The sequence below is a fragment of the Scyliorhinus torazame genome, chromosome 9 (assembly GCF_047496885.1).
Source record: "Scyliorhinus torazame isolate Kashiwa2021f chromosome 9, sScyTor2.1, whole genome shotgun sequence".
NCBI classification, from domain to species: domain Eukaryota; kingdom Metazoa; phylum Chordata; class Chondrichthyes; order Carcharhiniformes; family Scyliorhinidae; genus Scyliorhinus; species Scyliorhinus torazame.
The window spans coordinates 99,004,357-99,023,835 of record NC_092715.1 but is presented as its reverse complement, the minus strand read 5'-3'; the positions used below and the strand labels follow the sequence as shown (position 1 = coordinate 99,023,835).

At 50.1% G+C, this 19,479-nt stretch overlaps 1 protein-coding gene across 3 annotated transcripts in view; it reads left to right on the top strand.

The window, feature by feature from the left end:
• mctp1a (multiple C2 domains, transmembrane 1a) overlaps positions 1 to 19,479 on the top strand; it is a 1,185,582-nt gene that overhangs the window by 220,830 nt on the left and 945,273 nt on the right. For 2 of the 3 annotated variants that reach the window (XM_072516301.1, XM_072516302.1), the window contains exon 2: positions 11,356 to 11,421. The exons of the other annotated variant lie outside the window; for it this stretch is intronic. In XM_072516301.1, coding sequence (XP_072372402.1) covers positions 11,356 to 11,421 — 66 coding nt within the window. The remainder of the gene's footprint in view (positions 1 to 11,355; positions 11,422 to 19,479) is intronic. 3 annotated transcript variants of the gene reach the window in all.

The window sequence follows — 19,479 nt, the reverse complement described above, 5'->3', positions numbered from 1 at the left end:
TATATTCACAAGTTCATCAAACGTTTTGGTGTCCGGCGCAGCTGGGTACGTAAGGCTCCTAATCACCCCAAACGTATGCGGGCCACAGACGGTGAGCAATATGACCACCTGGCGCTCGTTTTCGGTGATATTGTTTGCCTGGAAATAGTAATGCATCCGTTGTGTGTACTGGTTCCAGCTTTCCAGCGCAGCATCAAAAACATCCAAACGTCCGTACAGAGGCATGTTATAATAGAAACCAACTTCCAACCTGTATCCAACAAAAATCCAGGGAGGTGGCTTCAGCAGTGTAGACAGCTATTCACTTTAACCTTCGTCACCAGTTTTGTGAGGGCCACGAAGAATCCAGCACGGGTTTTAAGGATACAAAGTAATATTAACATTTATTTACAATAACATATATATATAACAGCAGCAACAACGTCCCTTCCTGCACACTCCTTCCTGCTGTTTCCAAACTGGCCAGCTTTATTTATGCTTGGAGTTTACTAATGGTTTCTCCGCCCCCCTCATTGGGGAAGCCCATACTCCCACAGGATTGTGGGATTGTCATTAGTCCCCAGCCAATGGTAAGTAGGCAGGTTATAACAGCAGTGTACGGAACAAGGTAGATGAGCTTGTGGCCCAGATTGTGACTGGCAGGTATGATGTGGTAGGCATCACAGAGACGTGGTTGCAGGGGGTTCAGGACTGGCATTTAAACATCCAGGGATTCACAACCTATCAAAAAAACAGAGAGGTGGGCAGAGGGGGCGGGGTTGCCTTGTTAATTAGGAATTAAATTAAATCAATAGCACTAAACGACATAGGGTCAGATGATGTGGAGTCTGTGTGGGTAGAGTTGAGGAACCACAAAGGCAAAAAAAACAGAATGGGAGTTATGTACAGGCCTCCTAACAGTGGTCAGGACCAGGGGCACAAAATGCACCACGAAATAGAAAGTGCATGTCAGAAAGGCAAGGTCACAGTGATCATGGGGGACTTCAATATGCAGGTGGACTGGGTAAATAATGCTGGCAGTGGACCCAAGGAAAGGGAATTCATTGAATGTTTACAGGAGGGCTTTTTGGAACAGCTTGTGATGGAGCCCACTAGGAGAGAGGCCATTCTGGACTTAGTGTTATGTAATGAGCCAGACTTGATTAAAGATCTTAAAGTAACGGAACACTTAGGAGGCAGTGATCATAATATGGTAGAATTCAATCTCCAATTTGAAAGAAAGAAGGTAGAATCAGATGTAAAGGTGTGACAGTTAAATAAAGGTAACTACAGGGGCATGAGGGAGGAACTGACGAAAATCGACTGGGTGCAGAGCCTAGTGGGACAGACAGTAGAACAGCAATGGCAGGAGTTTCTGGTAGTAATTGAGGACACAGTACAGAGGTTCATCCCAAAGAAAAGAAAGGTTATCAGAGGGGGGATTAGGCAGCCATGGCTGACAAAGGAAGTTAGGGAATGCATCAAAGCAAAAGAGAAAGCCTACAATGTGGCAAAGAGTAGTGGGAAGTCAGAAGATTGGGAAGGCTACACAAACAAACAGAGGATAACAAAGAGAGAAATAAGGAAAGAGAGGATCAATTATGAAGGTAGGCGAGCCAGTAACATTAGGAATGATAGTAAAAGTTTCTTTAAATACATTAAAAACAAACGGGAGGCAAAAGTAGACATTGGGCCGCTCCAAAATGACGCTGGTAATCTAGTGATGGGAGACAAGGAAATAGCTGAGGAACTAAATAAGTACTTTGCGTCAGTCTTCACAGTAGAAGACATGAGTAATATCCCAACAATTCAGGAGAGTCAGGGGGCAGAGTTGAATATGGTAGCCATCACAAAGGAGAAAGTGCTAGAGAAACTAAGAGGTCTAAAAATTGATAAATCTCCGGGCCCAGATGGGCTACATCCTAGAGTTCTAAAGGAGATAGCTGAAGAAATAGTGGAGGTGTTAGTTATGATCTTTCAAAAGTCACTGGAGTCAGGGAAAGTCCCAGAGGATTGGAAAATCGCTGTTGTAACCCCCCTGTTCAAGAAGGGAACAAGGAAAAAGATGGAAAATTATAGGCCAATTAGCCTAACCTTGGTTGTTGGCAAGATTCTAGAATCCATTGTTAAGGATGAGATTTCTAAATTCTTGGAAGTGCAGGGTCGGGTTAGGACAAGTCAGCATGGATTTAGTAAGGGGAGGTCGTGCCTGACAAACCTGTTAGAGTTCTTTCCAAAAGGCCTTTGATAAGGTGCCTCACGGGAGACTGCTGAGTAAAATAAGGGCCCATGGTATTCGAGGCAAGGTACTAAAATGGATTGACGATTGGCTGTCAGGCAGAAGGCAGAGAGTTGGGATAAAAGGTTCTTTTTTGGAATGGCAACCGGTGATGAGTGGTGTCCCGCAGGGTTCAGTGTTGGGGCCACAGCTGTTCTCTTTATATATTAACGATCTAGATGACGGGACTGGGGGCATTCTGGCTAAGTTTGCCGATGATACAAAGATAGGTGGAGGGGCAGGTAGTATGGAAGAGGTGGGGAGGCTGCAGAAAGATTTAGACAGTTTAGGTGAGTGGTCCAAGAAATGGCTGATGAAATTCAACGTGGGCAAGTGCGAGGTCTTGCACTTTGGAAAAAGAGGCATGGACTATTTTCTAAATGGTGACAAAATTCATAATGCTGAAGTGCAAAGGGACTTGGGAGTCGTAGTCCAGGATTCTCTAAAGGTAAACTTGCAGGTTGAGTCCGTAATTAAGAAAGCAAATGCAATGTTGTCATTTATCTCAAGAGGCTTGGAATATGAAAGCAGGGATGTACGTCTGAAGCTTTATAAAGCATTAGTTAGGCCCCATTTAGAATACTGTGTGCAATTTTGGGCCCCACACCTCAGGAAGGACATACTGGCACTGGAGCGGGTCCAGCAGAGATTCACACGGATGATCCCAGGAATGGTAGGCCTAACATATGATGAACGTCTGAGGATCCTGGGATTATATTCATTGGAGTTTAGGAGATTGAGGGGAGATGTAATAGAAACTTACAAGATAATGAATGGCTTAGATAGGCTGGACGTAGGGAAGTTGTTTCCATTAGCAGGGGAGACTAGGACCCAGGGGCACAGCCTTAGAATAAAAGGGAGTCACTTTAGAACAGAGTTGAGGAGAAATTTCTTCAGCCAGAGAGTGGTGGGTCTGTGGAATTCATTGCCACAGAGGGCGGTGGAGGCCGGGACGTTGAGTGTCTTTAAGACAGAAGTTGATAAATTCTTGATTTCTCGAGGAATTAAGGGCTATGGAGAGAGAGCGGGTAAATGGAGTTGAAATCAGCCATGATTGAATGGTGGAGTGGACTCGATGGGCCGAATGGCCTTACTTCCGCTCCTATATCTTATGGTCTTATGGTTAAACTATATGCAAAACAAACAGACGATTTCCTCTCTGTGACTGCATTAATTTTATTTTGAATTATGCAATTTTGAAATCATTCGAGCAATATTTCCCTCCCCAACAAATTATAATATAATTAAACTGGTAGAATATCACCCACTTATCGGAATTTGGTGCTTGCTTCACTGATGTAAAGCTAATGGTAGTCGTAGCACCCTGCAGCTGCAGACTCCAAATTAGCTGAAAAATGGGTCATTTTGGTAATCCTGTACAGACAGATTTGGTGAATGGCACATTGGGAATAGTGATTGCTCTGAAGTCCTAACAACCAGCTGAAGGCACAATTACATTCTAATGAACAGATCCAAATTCCCCACACTCTCGGAAGTTGTATTGACTGACTGAAAGGGGATTTTATACTGAAAGTATAGAAAATGTAACAACCTGAACTGAAAGTACTATTAAATAACTCTTCATTATTGGACTGGGGGAACGTGGAGCTGCATCACTGTGCAAGTTGCCTGAAACACGGACTGATGCCATTGTTGTTCTTAATTCATTAATGGGATGAGAACATCACTGGCAAGGCCAGCATTTGTGTCCCATCACTAACTACCCTTGAGAAGAAGCTGTCTTTTTGAGCCACTGCAGTTCTTTTGGTGTAGGTACTCCCACAGTGCTGTTAAGGAAGGAGTTCCAGGATTTTGACCTAGCAATAGTGAAGACACAACAATATAGTTCCAATCCTGGATGGTGTGGAACTTTGAGGGAAACTTGCTGGTGGTAGCGTTCCTGTTTATCTTCGGCCATTGTTCTTTTCATGCTGTTGAAGGAAGCTTGCAAGGTGCTGCAATGCATCATGTAGACGGTATACACTGCTGCCTCTGTGAATTGGTGGTACAGGGAGTGAATGTTTAACATATGGATGGGGTGCCAATCAAGCAAGCTACTTTGCCTTGGGGGTGATGTTGAGCTTCTTTAGTGTTATTAAAGTTGTACTCATCCAGGCAGGTGAAGATTATTTGATCACACTACTGACTGGGGCTTTGTCGATGCTAGCAGGTTAAGAGGAGTTAGCAAGTGAGTTACTCGCCATAGAGTTCCAAGCCTTTGATCTGCACTTATAGCCACAACATTTATATAACTGGCCGAGATAGATTTCTGGTCAATGATAGCCCTCAGGATGTTGATGGTATGGATTCAGTGATGGCAATGCTGCTGATGTCAGAAGGAGATGGTTAGATTCTCTCTTTTTGCAGAAGATCATTGCCTGGCACTTGTGTGGCATAATTGTTCTTTGCCATTTATTTATTTATTTAAAAGTATTTTTATTAAAGTTTTGCAGAATTTTTCATAATAAAACAATACTAACAATAATAACTAAACAAACTAGAGTGAACATTAACATAGTGCAAAAAGAGAATATACAATAACGATTAAGTAGACATTACCCCACACGACTTAGTCTTCCCACACCATCCCAATGAAGCACTCACCCCCCCCCCCCCCCCCCCCCCCCCACCCCACTACGGATTGCTGCTGCTGCTGACATTTTAATATTCCCCGAGAAAGTCGACGAACGGCTGCCACCTCCGAGAGAACCCTAGCGTAGACCCTCTTAAGGCAAACTTTATTTTCTCAAGGCTGAGAAACCCAGCCATGTTGTTAACCCAAGTCTCTACACTCAGGGGCTTTGAGTCCCTCCACATTAATGACATCTGTCTCCGGGCTACTAGGGAGGCAAAGGCCTTTGCCATTTATTAATTCAAGCCTGAATGTTGTCCAGGTCATGCTGCATCTGGGCATGGACTGTTCTAGATTTGTAAATAGTACTGAACACTGTGCAATCATTATCAAATATCCGTACTTCTGTCCTTAAGATGAATGTAAGGTCATTGATGATTAACATCCATCTGGTAAAGATGCATATACACCCACAAAAGTCCACCTGAGGCAATGATCCAGAGTAGTATACACAAAATTACCATTGACAATACTCTTTGAAGATTAATTTTGTACTATTGCAGTCTTGCGGCTAGTAAGTGGATCAGGCTAAGGGAACAGAATCCATATTTCATTATTTATTTCATGATGAATTGCACTTGAAGTAAATTGCCCAAGGTAAGCTGTTTTCAAATTTGAAACCGACAATGCCCAGGGCATAAGAAGTATAATGCAAATAAAATATATTTAAGTATTGATTCAACAGTATTAATGCACCATTAGACCATATGCCATTACAGTTGTGGTAATAGCATGCTATTAGACTTAAAAAGGCCTGCTCTGAATAGTAAAAAAAACTGCAAGGTCTAAGAATTGTTCCTGATAATGTTACCAATCTCAGTTTGCACAGGGTGAAACATGGTTCAGAATACACTGGTCTAAATTTTCCATTAATTATTGCCCACTTTGGAAAATGTGTTCTCCAGATTTCTGGAGAGATGTAAAATCGGGTGCTGATTTGATACCCTTCCTTTATTGCTGGAGAATAAAAGTTGTAATTATCCCCTTTTAGGTATTTTGTTTTCTGAGTTATGACTGGACCTCTGACCTTGATAATGTATGCTTCTCCAGTTTTCGTGAGAATTCTTTGTTGTTATAAGCATTTATAGTCATTTAGTATTCCATAGTTCAGTCCGCCAACTGCCTCCAGTTTGAAGATACATTCAGGGCAAATTCCTGCGGATTTTGCCTTCAGTGCCCCTCACCGGTTGACACCTCTGTGGTAAACCACTGTATTGTATTGTATTGTATTGTTACATGCCTGAGCTTGTCCCTACTGGCTTCGCCTGTGGCTCCTCCCCTCGGGCTCATGTATAAAGGTGGCTGGTCTCCGCCTCTGATCCAGTTTGGGATCAGAGGCTAGGAGGCTTTCTGTTTTGTGTATTAAAGCCTCAGTTACGTTCACCACTCGTCGTGTGTACATTGAAGGCATATCAATTTAATACACTTAACATCTAATATAAATTCTTCACTCAAGCGTGATCGCCTAGAGCTGGACCCACAGGCAGCCAACGCCACTGCAACTTTTGAGCATTGGCTAAGCTGCCTCGAAGCGTACCTCGGATCCTTCACCGAAGACTTCACCGACCTCCAAAAGAAGCAGATCCTCCACGCACGGGTGAGCCCGCAAGTCTTTCTTCTCACCAGGGACGCCCCCTCATATACGGAGGCGATAATGCTGCTGAAGGGACACAATGTTAGATCTGTAAACGAGGTGTACGCTAGGTACCTTCTTGCCATGAGACAAAAACGCCCTGGGGAGTCACTAGCAGAATTCCTGCATGCCTTGCGGGTACTCTGCCGGAGCTGTGACTGCCAGGCGGTATTGGCTACCCAACACGCGCAGCTGTTGATCAGGGACGCTTATGAAATCGAGCTACATCTGCCAGCGATTGCTAGAAGGGAGTACATTCGGCCTCCCAGAGACAGTGCAACTCTCAAACTCACTGGAGGTGACCTACCAAATCTTGGAGGCCTACACCTCCGGCCTCGCGGCACCCTCGTGGACCTCGTGGGCACCGCCATCATCCGACCCGGGTGCGGCGCAAGCCTGTGCCGCGCAGCAGCCTGCCAACGCCAGAAGCCCCAAGTGCTACTTTTGCGGCTAGGGTAATCATCCCAGACAACGCTGCCCTGCACAGAACGCAACTTGCAACGGGTGTGGGAGGAAGGGCCACTTTGCGAAAGCCTGCCAGGCCCGATCTCTCCCTAAAGCTTCTAGGCCCAGCAGCGCTGCCTGTCGGGGCAGCCCCCAGCTGCTGCGCCACCCGCCATGTGCGACCTGTGGGCGCCGCCATCTTCGATTTCGGCCGCCACGTGCCACCCATGGGGGCCGCCATCTTTATCGACATTTTGTACTTCACCCGCCATGCGCGACCCACAGGGGCCGCCATCTTTGATGCCATCTCCGATGCCACCCGCCACACGCGACTCATGGGTGCCGCCATCTTGGGACCACTCCGCAGCCTCCCGGGAGCCCTGCTCACCCGATCGTACGCTGGCCGCCGCTACCTCCGACTGGCCTACCCATCACATTCCGAAGCTCGCCTCCATCAGGCTCGACCAGTCCCGTCCTCATCACCTCACAAAATCGACAATGACCGTCCGGATCAACGGGCACGAGACGGCCTGCCTTTTTGACTCTGGGAGCACAGACAGCTTCATACACCCAGATACGGTAAGGTGCAGGGCAGCACGGTGGTGAGTGGTAGCACTGCAGTCTCACGGCGCCAAGGTCCCAGGTTCGATCCCGGCTCTGGGTTACTGTCCGTGTGGAGTTTGTATTATCTCCCCTTGTTTGCGTGGGTTTCGCCCCCACAACCCAAAGATGTGCAAGGTAGGTGGTTTGAACACGTTAAATTGCCCCTTAATTGGACTCTAAATTTATTTTAAAAATTGAAAAATAAAAGATACGGTAAGGCACTGCTCCCTCCCAAACTTACCCGCGACCCAGAAAATCTCCCTGGCTTCCGGATCTCATGCAGTAGAAATCCAGGGGTACTATGTCGTGACCCTTACTGTACAAGGCGTAGAGTACACTAACGTCAAACTCTACGTCCTTGCCCATCTCTGCGCTGCCCTATTACCGGGGCTCGACTTCCAGTGCCACCTTCAAAGCCTTACTTTAAAGTTCGGCGGATCCCTGCGCCCCCCCCCTCACCGTCTGTAGCCTCGCAACACTTAAGATCGCCCCGCCCTCGCTCTTCGCTAACCTCACCCCGGACTGTAAGCCCGTCGCCACCAGGAGCAGGCTATACAGTGCCTGGGATAGGAACTTTATCAGTTTGGAGGTCCAGCGACTCCTACGTTGACGCTAGTAACAGCCCCCGGAGAGCCCAAGTGGTGGTTGTCAAGACTGGGGAGAAGCACCGGATGGTCATCGACTACAGTCAGACCATCAACCGGTACACGCAGCTCAATGCGTACCCCCTCCCCCGCATATCCGACACGGTCAATCAGATTGCGCAGTATCGAGTCTTCCCCACAGTTGACTTGAAGTCCGCGTACCATCAGCTCCCTATCCGCCCGGAGGACCACCAATACACTGCCTTCGAGGCAGATGGCTGCCTCTACCACTTCCTCAGGGTTCCCTTTGGCGTCACCAATGGGGTCTCGGTCTTCCAACGGGAAATCGACCGAATGGTTGACCAGTATGGGCTGCGGGACACGTTCTCGTACTTCGATAATGTCACCATCTGCGGCCATGACCAGCAGAACCATGACGAAAACCTCCGGCACTTCCTCCACACCGCCAAACTCCTGAACCTCACTTACAATAAGGAAAAATTAGGTTTTCGCACAACCCGCCTAGCCATCCTTGGCTACGTTGTGGAAAACGGAGTCCTAGGGCCCGACCCCGACTGCAGGCACCCCCTCCTGGAACTCCCCCTCCCTCACTGCCCCAAGGCCTTGAAGAGATGCCTGGGGTTCTTCTCCTACTATGCCCAGTGGGTCCCCAATTATGCGGACAAGACCCATCCGCTTATTAAATCCACCGTTTTTCACCTAACGGTTGAGGCCTGCCTGGCCTTCAACCGCATCAAGGCAGATATTGCCAAAGCCACAATGCACGCTGTGGACGAGTCCATTCCATTCCAGGTGGAGAGCGATGCGTCGGACTTTGCGCTGGCCGCTACCCTCAACCAGGCGGGCAGGCCCGTGGCTTTCTTCTCCCGTAGCCTCCATGCCTCCGAAATTCGACACTCCTCCGACAACAAAGGAAGCCCAAGCCATTGTAGAAGCTGTGCGACATTGGAGGCATTACCTGGCTGGCAGGCGATTCACTCTCCTCACTGACCAACGGTCGGTTGCCTTCATGTTTAGTAACACACAGCAGGGCAAGATCAAGAATCCCAAGATTCTGAGGTGGAGGATCGAGCTCTCCACCGACAACTACGATATCTGTATCGACCTGGGAAGCTCAATGAGCCCCGAGATGCCCTATCCCGCGGTACATGTGCCAGCGCACAAGTTGACCGACTCCAGGCCCTCCACAATGACCTCTGTCATCCGGGGGTCACCCATTTTTTCACTTTATCAAGGCTCGCAACCTGCCTTACTCCATCGAGGAGGTCAGGACCGTGACCACGGACTGCCAGGTCTACGCGAAGTGCAAACCGCACTTCTATCGGCCAGACAGAGCGCACCTGGTAATGGCCTCTCGCCCCTTTGAGCGCCTCAGCGTTGATTTCAAAGGGCCCCACCCCTCCATTGATTGTAACGTGTACTTCCTCAACATTGTTGACGAGTACTCAAGATTCCCCTTTGCCATCCCGTGCCCTGACATGACCTCTGCCACCGTCATCAAGGCCCTGCAGTCTTTTCACCTTGTTTGGGTTCCCTACCTACATCCATAGCGATCGGGGTTCCTCCTTCATGAGCGACGAGTTGTGTCAGTTCCTGCTCAACAAGGGCATTGCCTCCAGCAGAGCAACCAGCTACAACCCCCGGGGCAACGGACAAGTGGAGAGGGAGAATGCGACGGCTTGGAAGGCCGTCCTCCTGGCCCTCCGGTCTAGAAATCTCCCAGTCTCCCGCTGGCAGGAGGTCCTCTCCGATGCGCTCCACTCCATCCGGTCGCTCCTGTGTACTGCCACCAACGAGACTCCTCACGAGCGCATGTTTGCCTTCCCCAGGAAGTCCACCTCCGGGGTTTCGCTCCCGTCCTGGCTGACAGTCCCAGGGCCCGTCCTCCTCCGGAAGCATGCGAGGAGCCACAAATCAGATCCCCTGGTCGAGCAGATCCTACTCCTCCATGCCAATCCACAATATGCCTATGTGGCACATCAGGACGGGCGACAAGACACAGTCTCCCTCCGGGATTTGGCACCTGCAGGTTCCCCAGCGACCATCACCACCACCCCCGACCCTACACCGTCTTCCCCCACCTCTACCCATCTACCTCAAGAACTGGCACCCGCAGGCCCACCGGCGACCATCACCACCACCCCTGCCCATACACCGCCCACCCCTCCACCGACTCAACAACTGGGTGAAGAAGAGGATGCGCAGGTCTCGACACCGGTGCCCACACCATAGCCGGGACTGAGGCGATCACGGCGGAAGGTCAAGGCCCCCGACAGACTTGATCTTTAAGCCCACTTCACCCCCGCTGGACTCTTTTTTTTTAACAGGGGGTGAATGTGGCAAACCACAGTATTGTATTGTTACATGTCTGGGCTTGTCCTTGCTGACTCTGCCTATGGCTCCTCCCCTCAGGCTCATGTATAAAGGTGACAGGTCTCCGCCTCTGATCCAGTTCGGAATCAGAGGCCAGGAGGCTTTCTGTTTAGTGTATTAAAGCCTCAGTTACGTTCGTCACTCATCGTTTGTTCATTGATGGCATATCAGCCTCCAAGGTAGTTGCTTAATCTGTCACCTTAAGGAAAAATTTGGTGTGGGCTATCTTTACAACCACCAACTCAATGGAAGGAGAATCCAAACTATTGTCTTCTTTCATCTGTTCATGCTCAATGTTTTGGAACAAGAAATATCATGCAACGATCAACGGGTGATTTAAATTGGTGAACTGGTGATCTTTTCAGGTAGTGAAGGTGGGTGTGAGTATAAAGAACAGAAACGGGCTGGATTCTCTGCTTCACCAGTGCGCGTTTCTCGACGGCACACCATTTTCTATGGATGAATTCTATACTCCCGCTGCTTGTCAATGGGATTTCCCATTGAAGCCACCCCACAGCATCAGGAACCCCATGGACAGGGGTGCACTACCAGTGGGAAAAATGAATCGCAAGGGCTGGAAAATTCCAGTCACTGTCTATTCAATACACTGACAGTAGTTGGTATTTTTATAATACTAATCTTTATTGTCACAAGTAGGCTTACATTAACACTGCAATGGAGTTACTGTCAAAACTGTATTTGAATATAGCTGTTAGACGTATTTGCATTCCTTTCGTGTCAGGTCAAGATGTCAGAGTGATCACTTTATTCTTGAAATGTTGAAGCATGATCGGTTGTTTTCTTTCAGGATGATTTAACCAGCCATCTTAGATCTTCATTAACTGTAGAAGATTCCAGCTGCAGCGAACATCTTGTAAGTATTGCAATTTGTAGTTGCATTCCTGGAAGTAGGTGTGACCTGATATCTGACTGCATCATCGAGTTGTGAATATTTCTGTTGATGATTTGTCTTGCTTGTGTATGATTTGCATGATTTTGTCTGTGGGTGTGTTTTGGTTACAGACTTCTGATGAAGTGCCTGATTCTATTCTTTTATCTGCTTTTATTTATTTGCTAGGGTAGCAGCATTAAATAAAGTTAAGTGGAAAATAGCTCTCCAATTGCCCATATGCAAATTAGGAAGGCACCAAATTCAATCTGCAAGGTGTGCTGAGCTAGCTCCTTTCAACTAGTCTCTGCACCCCTGGATTAGAGAGAGGAATATCAGCTAGAATCCTTGCTATTGATTACAATCCAGGAACCACTACTGGACTGTAAGGCCGAAAGGGCACCAAATGGTAATATAATTGGATTCAGCTCTCAAACCTTAAATGGGAAAATATCTTACTATATTTTAACTGCCTTGGTTCATTTTTTTTAGAAAGTACTTTATTGAAGCATTTGTAATTTTCACAGTTGAGCACATTAACATCTCTTAAACAACCGCGCGGGCCAACACACGTAAAGAAAAAAACAACAACCTACAAAACAAACCCCTACTCTCCCCGCTCGATTCCCTAGCTGCCCATAAACTATATTCTCTGTCCCGTTGTAACATTGCCATGCCTCCTGTTTTCCTCCTTCCCCCCTTTTTTTCCCTCCCCCCTCCCCTCCCCCCTTACTATTGACATTCAATTTTCCTTGAAGTAGTCTATGAATGGCTGCCATCTCTGGGCGAACCCTTGAATTGCGAATTTAATTTTCTCTAGACTGAGAAACCCTTCCATATCGCTGACCCACACTCCTGACTTTGGAGGCTCCGAGTCCCTCCATCCCAGCAAATTCGGTCTCCGGGCCACCAGGGAGGAGAAGGCAAGAACATCGGCGTCCCTCCCCTCCTTGGCCCCCGGATCTTCCGATGCCCCAAATATTGTCAATTCTGGACTCGGAGTTATCCTTCCTTCCAGGACCTCTGACATAACGTCCGCAAATCCCCGCCAGAATCCCCTCAATTTCGGACATGCCCAAAACATATGAACATGGTTAGCCGGGCTACCCCCACACCGCCCACATCTGCCCTCTACCTCCTCAAAGAACCTGCTCATCCAGGCTACCGTCATGTGGGCCCTGTGGACCACCTTGAACTGGATCAAGCTAAGTCTGGCACACGACGAGGATGAATTGACTCTCTTCAGGGCTTTTTCCCACAGCTCGAATTCTATCTCTCCACCCAGCTCCTCTTCCCACTTCCTCTTCAACTCCCTGATAGGGGCCCCTTCCCACTCCATCAACTCCTTGCATATCTCCGAGACCCTCCCCTCTCCAACCTCTGTTTTTGACATCACCTTATCTTGTAACCCCCTCAGGGGGAGATGAGGAAAGCCAGGAACCTGCCTCCGGACAAAATCCCGTACCTGGAGGTACCGAAACCTGTTCCGCCCGGCAATGCAAACTCCTCCTCCAATGCCCCCAAGGTCGGGAAAACCTCCTGAATGAATAGATCCCCAAATAGCTCAATCCCTGCCCGCCGCCATCCCTTATAGCCCCCATCCAGCCCCCCCGGGGCAAACCGGTGATTGTTACAAATCGGTGACCACACTGACGCCCCCTCCAATCTCATATGTTGCCTCCATTGTCCCCACACCCTAAGGGCTGCCACCACCACAGGGCTCGTAGAGTACCGAGCCGGCAAAAATGGCAGGGGCGCTGTCAGTAAAGCCTCCAAACTCGTATCCTTACAGGATGCCGCTTCCACTCGCTCCCAGACCAGTCCCTCCCCCACTACCCACTTCCTGACCATCGATATGTTGGCCGCCCAGTAATAGTTAATAAAGCTCGGGAGGGCCAAGCCCCCCTCTCCGCGACCGCGTTCCAGGAGTGCCTTCTTTAACTCTCTGAGTTTTACCCGCCCACACAAAACCCGATATCGCAGCGTTCATTTTCCTGAAAAAGCCTTTGGGACAAAAATTGGAAGACATTGAAAAAAGAAGAGAAAGAAGAGCAGTCTCGGAAGGACCGTCATCTTTACCGTCTGGACCCTCACCATCAGCGGGAGCATATCCCGTCTGCGAACATCCCTTTTCATTTGATCCACCTCTTTGCCCAGATTTAACATATGAAGCTGCCCCCAATCCTTAGCCAGTTGAATCCCCAGATATCTAAAACTCCTCTCAACCACTCTGAACGGTAACTCCCTCAGTCTCCTTCCCTGCCCCCTTGCCTGGATCACGAACATCTCGCTCTTTCCCATATTTAACTTGTAACCTGAAAATCGCCCAAATGCTCCTAGTATCGCCATGATTTTGGCCATCAAACCCCCCCACCGAGTCTGTGACATAGAGCAACAAATTGTCCGCATATAGAGCGACTCTGTGCTCCAAACCCGCCCCCCCCCCCCCCTTCCTCACTATCCCCCGCCAGGCATTTGATGATCTAAAGGCCATTGCCAAGGGCTCTGTGGCCAGGGCAAACAGTAATGGGGAGAGCGGACATCCCTGCCTTGTCCCCCTGCAGAGACTAAAATACTCTTACCGGACTCGGTTGGTTTTTACATTTGCCTGATATAATAGCCGGACCCAATCCACAAATCCCTGTCTGAACCCAAACCTGCCTAAAATGTCCCATCGGTACTTCCACTCCACCCGGTCGAAAACCTTCTCCGCGTCCATGGCAACTACCACCTCAACATTGCACCCCTCCGCTGGCATCATTATAACATTAAGAAGTCGTCTAATGATTTCCGGGTGCGGCAATGACCAGCTGAGTCGCACGTTTCGGCACCTCCCGTTGCAACGGACTTTTGGGCTCTTGATAGGAGCCCCAACGGCAATTTAAACGGCCAGAATTACTGTGCGGTAAACTAGAAGGGAATCCCCCCCCGGACACACATGGAAAAAGGAGAGGATAGCGGCCGGATTGCAGAAGATCCTCTGGAGCAGCGGCAAGGAAGGGAAGCTCGAAGCAAGATGGCGTCGGAAGGAGGCCGTTTGTTATGGGGCCCAGAGCAACAAGAGTTCCTGTGGCGCTGTGTGGAAGAGCTGAAGAAGGAGCTGAAGAAGGAGCTGTTGGCCCCGATATTACAGGCGATTGAAGGGCTAAAGGAGGAGCAGAGGACCCAGGAGCTGGAGCTTCGGGTCGTGAAGGCAAAGACTGCTGAAAACGAAGATGAAATACAGGGCCTGGTGGTGAAGACAGAGACGCACAAGGCACAGCACAAAAGGTGAGGTTGGAAGCACTGGAGAATAATTCGAGGAGGAAGAATTTAAGAGTCCTGGGTCTTCCCGAAGGCTCAGAGGGGGCGGACGTCGGGGCATATGTAAGCATGATGCTTCACTCGCTAATGGGACCGGAGGCCCCGACGGGCCCCTTGGAGGTGGAGGGTGCTTTCTGGCGCGAAGACCAAAGGCTGGAGAAATACCTCGAGCTATAGTGGTGAGGCTTCTCCGCTACAACGACAGAGAGACGGTCCTCAGATGGGCGAAGAAATCTCGGAGCTGTAGGTGGGAGAACGCGGTGATCCGCGTATACCAGGATTGGAGTGCTGAGGTGGCAAGAAGGTGGGCAAGTTTCAATCGGGCTAAGGCGGTGCTTCACAAAAAGAAGGTTCAATTTGGAATGTTGCAACCGGCGAGACTGTGGGTCACACACCAAGGGAAGCACCACTACTTTGAGACGGCAGAAGAGGCGTGGACATTCATTGTGGACGAGAAGCTGGAATAGTCTGGCGAGAGAAAGAGCTTCTGGGATAAAGTGGTGGGGTGATTATGTGGGACGAGGAAGGGGAAGGGGGGGGGGATGATTTTCTCAATTTGTTAATCCTTCGACCCTGTAACTTTTCTCTCTTCCCCTCGTTGGGGGGGGGGGGGGGGAGGGGGGAGCATGAGGAACTGTGGGCGCCGGTGGGAAGGAAAGGGGAAGGAGAAGGGAAATGCGCCATTAGGGGAGGGGCTGAGTGGGAAACGCGGGCTTTGCTCCCGCGTTATGATAATTGTGGCGGGAACAGGGACGCAGGAAGGAGGGGGCCTCGCACAGTGAGGGGCCGAGGGCAAAGGGGGAAACCGAGGTCAGCCAGAGTTCGCTGACTTCTGGGAGCAACATGGGGGGTGCAACTACGCTAGAGGGGGATCTAGCGGAGGGGGGGGGGGGAGTTAACTGGGTTGCTGCTGCTAAGGAGAAGGGGGAGCTGTTATGGGACGGGGTGGTCGAGACGGGGGGGCACCGTTGGTGGGATATACAGGTACGTGGGAACCGGGTGAGGAGCTGGGTTAAAAAAGGGGGTGGCTAGTCGACAAGGGGGGGGGGTGGTAAAGAGCCCCCCAACCCGGCTGATCACGTGGAACGTGAGAGGGCTGAACGGGCCGGTTAAAAGGGCACGGGTACTCGCACACCTAAAGAAATTAAAGGCAGATGTGGTTATGTCGCAGGAGACGCACTTGAAACTGATAGACCAGGTCAAACTACGTAAAGGATGGGTGGGGCAGGTGTTTCATTCGGGTTTAGATGCAAAGAATATGGGGGTGGCTATCCTAGTGGGGAAACGGGTACTGTTTGAGGCAAAGACCATAGTGGCGGATAGTGGGGGTAGATATGTGATGGTGAGTGGCAGATTGCAAGGGGAGGCGGTGGTTCTGGTGAACGTATATGCCCCGAACTGGGATGATGCAAACTTTATGAGGCGTATGTTGGGGTGTATCCCGGACCTGGGGGCGGGAAAGTTGGTAATGGGGGGAGACTTCAATACGGTGCTTGATCCAGGGCTGGACCGGTTGAGGTCCAGGACTGGGAGGAGGCCGGCAGCGGCCAAGGTGCTCAAGGACGTCATGGAGCAGATGGGAGGAGTTGACCCCTGGAGATTTATTAGGCCTAGGAGTAAGGAGTTCTCATTTTTCTCCCATGTTCACAAGGTATATTCACGGATAGACTTTTTTGTCTTGGGAAGGGCACTGATTCCTAAGGTGACAGGGACGGAGCATACGGCCATAGCCATTTCGGACCACGCTCCGCATTGGGTAGATCTGGAGGTAGGAGAGGAAAAAGAACAGCACCCACTCTGGAGAATGGATATGGGCTTATTGGCGGATGAGGGGGTATGTCTAAGGGTGAGGGGGTGTATCGAAAGGTACTTGGAGCTTAATGACAACGGAGAGGTTCAGGTGGGAGTGGTCTGGGAGGCGTTGAAGGCAGTGGTCAGAGGGGAACTGATATCCATAAGGGCACATAAAGGGAAGCAAGAGGGTAAAGAAAGGGAGCGATTGTTGAGAGAACTTCTGAGGGTGGACAGGCAATATGCAGAGGCACCGGAGGAGGGACTGTACAGGGAAAGACAAAGGTTACATGTGGAATTTGACCTGCTGACCACGGGTAAGGCGGAAGCACAGTGGAGGAGGGCACAGGGTGTACAGTATGAGTATGGAGAGAAGGCGAGTCGGCTACTGGCCCACCAATTGAGGAAGAGGGGAGCGGCGAGGGAGATAGGTGGGGTGAGAGATGAGGAGGGAGAGATGGAACGGGGAGCGGAGAGAGTAAACGGGGTGTTCAAGACATTCTATGAGAGGTTATATAAGGCTCAGCCCCCGGAAGGGGTTTCCTGGATCAGCTGGAATTCCCGAAGGTGGAGGAGCAGGAGAGGGCGGGACTCTGAGCACAGATTGAGATGGAGGAGGTGGTAAAGGGGATTGGGAGCATGCAGGCAGGGAAGGCCCCGGGACCGGATGGGTTCCCGGTGGAATTTTATAGGAAATATATGGACCTACTGGCCCCGCTCTTGACGAGAACCTTTAATGAGGCCAGGGAAAGGGGGAAGTTGCCCCCGACGATGTCGGAGGCGACGATATCGCTACTTTTGAAGAAGGAAAAAGACCCGCTGCAGTGTGGGTCCTACAGGCCCATTTCTCTTTTGAATGTAGATGCTAAGCTCCTGGCCAAGGTGATGGCGACGAGGATAGAGGATTGTGTCCCGGGGGTGGTCCACGAGGATCAAACTGGGTTCGTTAAGGGGAGACAGCTGAACACAAACATACGGAGGCTGCTAGGGGTGAAGATGATGCCCCCACCAGAGGGGGAGGCGGAGATAGTGGTGGCGATGGACGCCGAGAAAGCATTCAACAGAGTGGAGTGGGATTATCTGGGGAAGTGTTGAGGAGATTTGGCTTTGGAGATGGGTTTATTGAATGGGTACAACTGCTATATAGGGCCCCGGTGGCAAGTGTGGTCACAAACAGGCAGAGGTCTGACTACTTCCGTCTTTACAGAGGGACGAGGCAGGGGGTCCCCTGTCTCCGTTACTGTTTGCATTGGCAATTGAGCCCCTGGCTTTAGCACTGAGGGGCTCCAGGAAGTGGAGAGGAGTACTCAGGGGAGGAGAAGAACACCGGGTATCATTGTATGCAGATGACTTATTGCTGTATGTTTCGGACCCGGTGGAGGGGATGCCAGAGATAATGCGGACACTCAGGGAGTTTGGGGAATTCTCGGGGTATAAATTGAATATGGGGAAGAGTGAGTTGTTTGTGGTACATTCGGGGGAGCAGAGCAGGGGAATAGATGATCTACCGCTGAGAAAGGTAGCAAGAGATTTCCGGTACTTAGGGATTCAGATAGCCAGGAGTTGGGGAACCTTACATAGGCTTAATTTAACAAGATTGGTGGAACAGATGGAGGAGGATTTTAAGAGATGGGACATGGTGCCCCTGTCACTGGTGGGTAGGGTGCAGGCGGTCAAAATGGTAGTCCTCTCGAGATTCCTTTTTGTGTTTCAGTGCCTCCCGGTGATGGTCACGAAGGCTTTTTTCAAGAAAATCGAGAAAAGTGTTATGAGTTTTGTGTGGGCTGGGAAGACCCCGAGAGTGAGGAGGGGGTTTTTGCAGCGTAGCAGGGATAGGGGGGGACTGGCACTACCGAGCTTGAGTGAGTACTATTGGGCCGCCAATATCTCAATGGTGTGTAAGTGGATGGGAGAAGGGGAGGGAGCGGCGTGGAAGAGATTGGAGATGGCGTCCTGCAAAGGAACCAGCCTACAAGCACTGGCGACGGCACCGTTGCCGTTCTCCCCAAAGAAATACACCACAAGTCCAGTGGTGGAGGCAACACTGAAAATTTGGGGGCAGTGGAGACGGCATAGGGGAATGACGGGAGCCTCGGTGCGGTCCCCGATAAGAAATAATCATAGGTTTGTCCCGGGGAGAATAGATGGGGGATTTAGAGCTTGGCAGAGAGCTGGGATTGTGCAACTGAGGGATCTGTTCTTAGACGGGACGTTTGCGAGTCTGGGAGCGCTGACGGAAAAATATGGGTTGCCCCAAGGGAATGCATTTCGGTACATGCAACTGAGGGCTTTTGCGAGGCAACAGGTGAGGGAATTCCCGCAGCTCCCGACGCAGGAGATTCACGATAGAGTGATGTCGGGGACATGGGTGGGGGATGGTAGGGTGTCGGATATATACAGGGAAATGAGAGACGAGGGGGAGATTATGGTGGATGAGCTGAAAGGAAAATGGGAAGAAGAGCTGGGGGAAGAGATTGAAGAGGGGCTGTGGGTAAATGCCCTACGTAGGGTAAACTCTTCGTCCTCGTGCGCCAGGCTTAGCCTGATACAATTCAAGGTTTTGCACAGGGCACATATGACCGGAGCAAGGCTCAGTAAATTTTTCGGGGTAGAGGATAGGTGTGGGAGATGCTCGAGGAGCCCAGCAAACCACACCCACATGTTTTGGTCATCCCCGGCACTGCAGGGGTTCTGGGTGGGGGTGGCGAATGTGCTTTTGAAGGTGGTGGGGGTCCGGGTCGAGCCAAGCTGGGGGTTGGCTATATTTGGGGTTGCAGAAGAGCCGGGAGTGCAGGAGTCGAGAGAGGCTGATGTTTTGGCCTTTGCGTCCCTAGTAGCCCGTCGAAGGATATTGCTTATGTGGAAGGAAGCCAGGGCGTGGAGACCTGGGTAAACGACATGGCAGGGTTTATAAAACTAGAACGGATAAAGTTTGTACTAAGGGGTTCG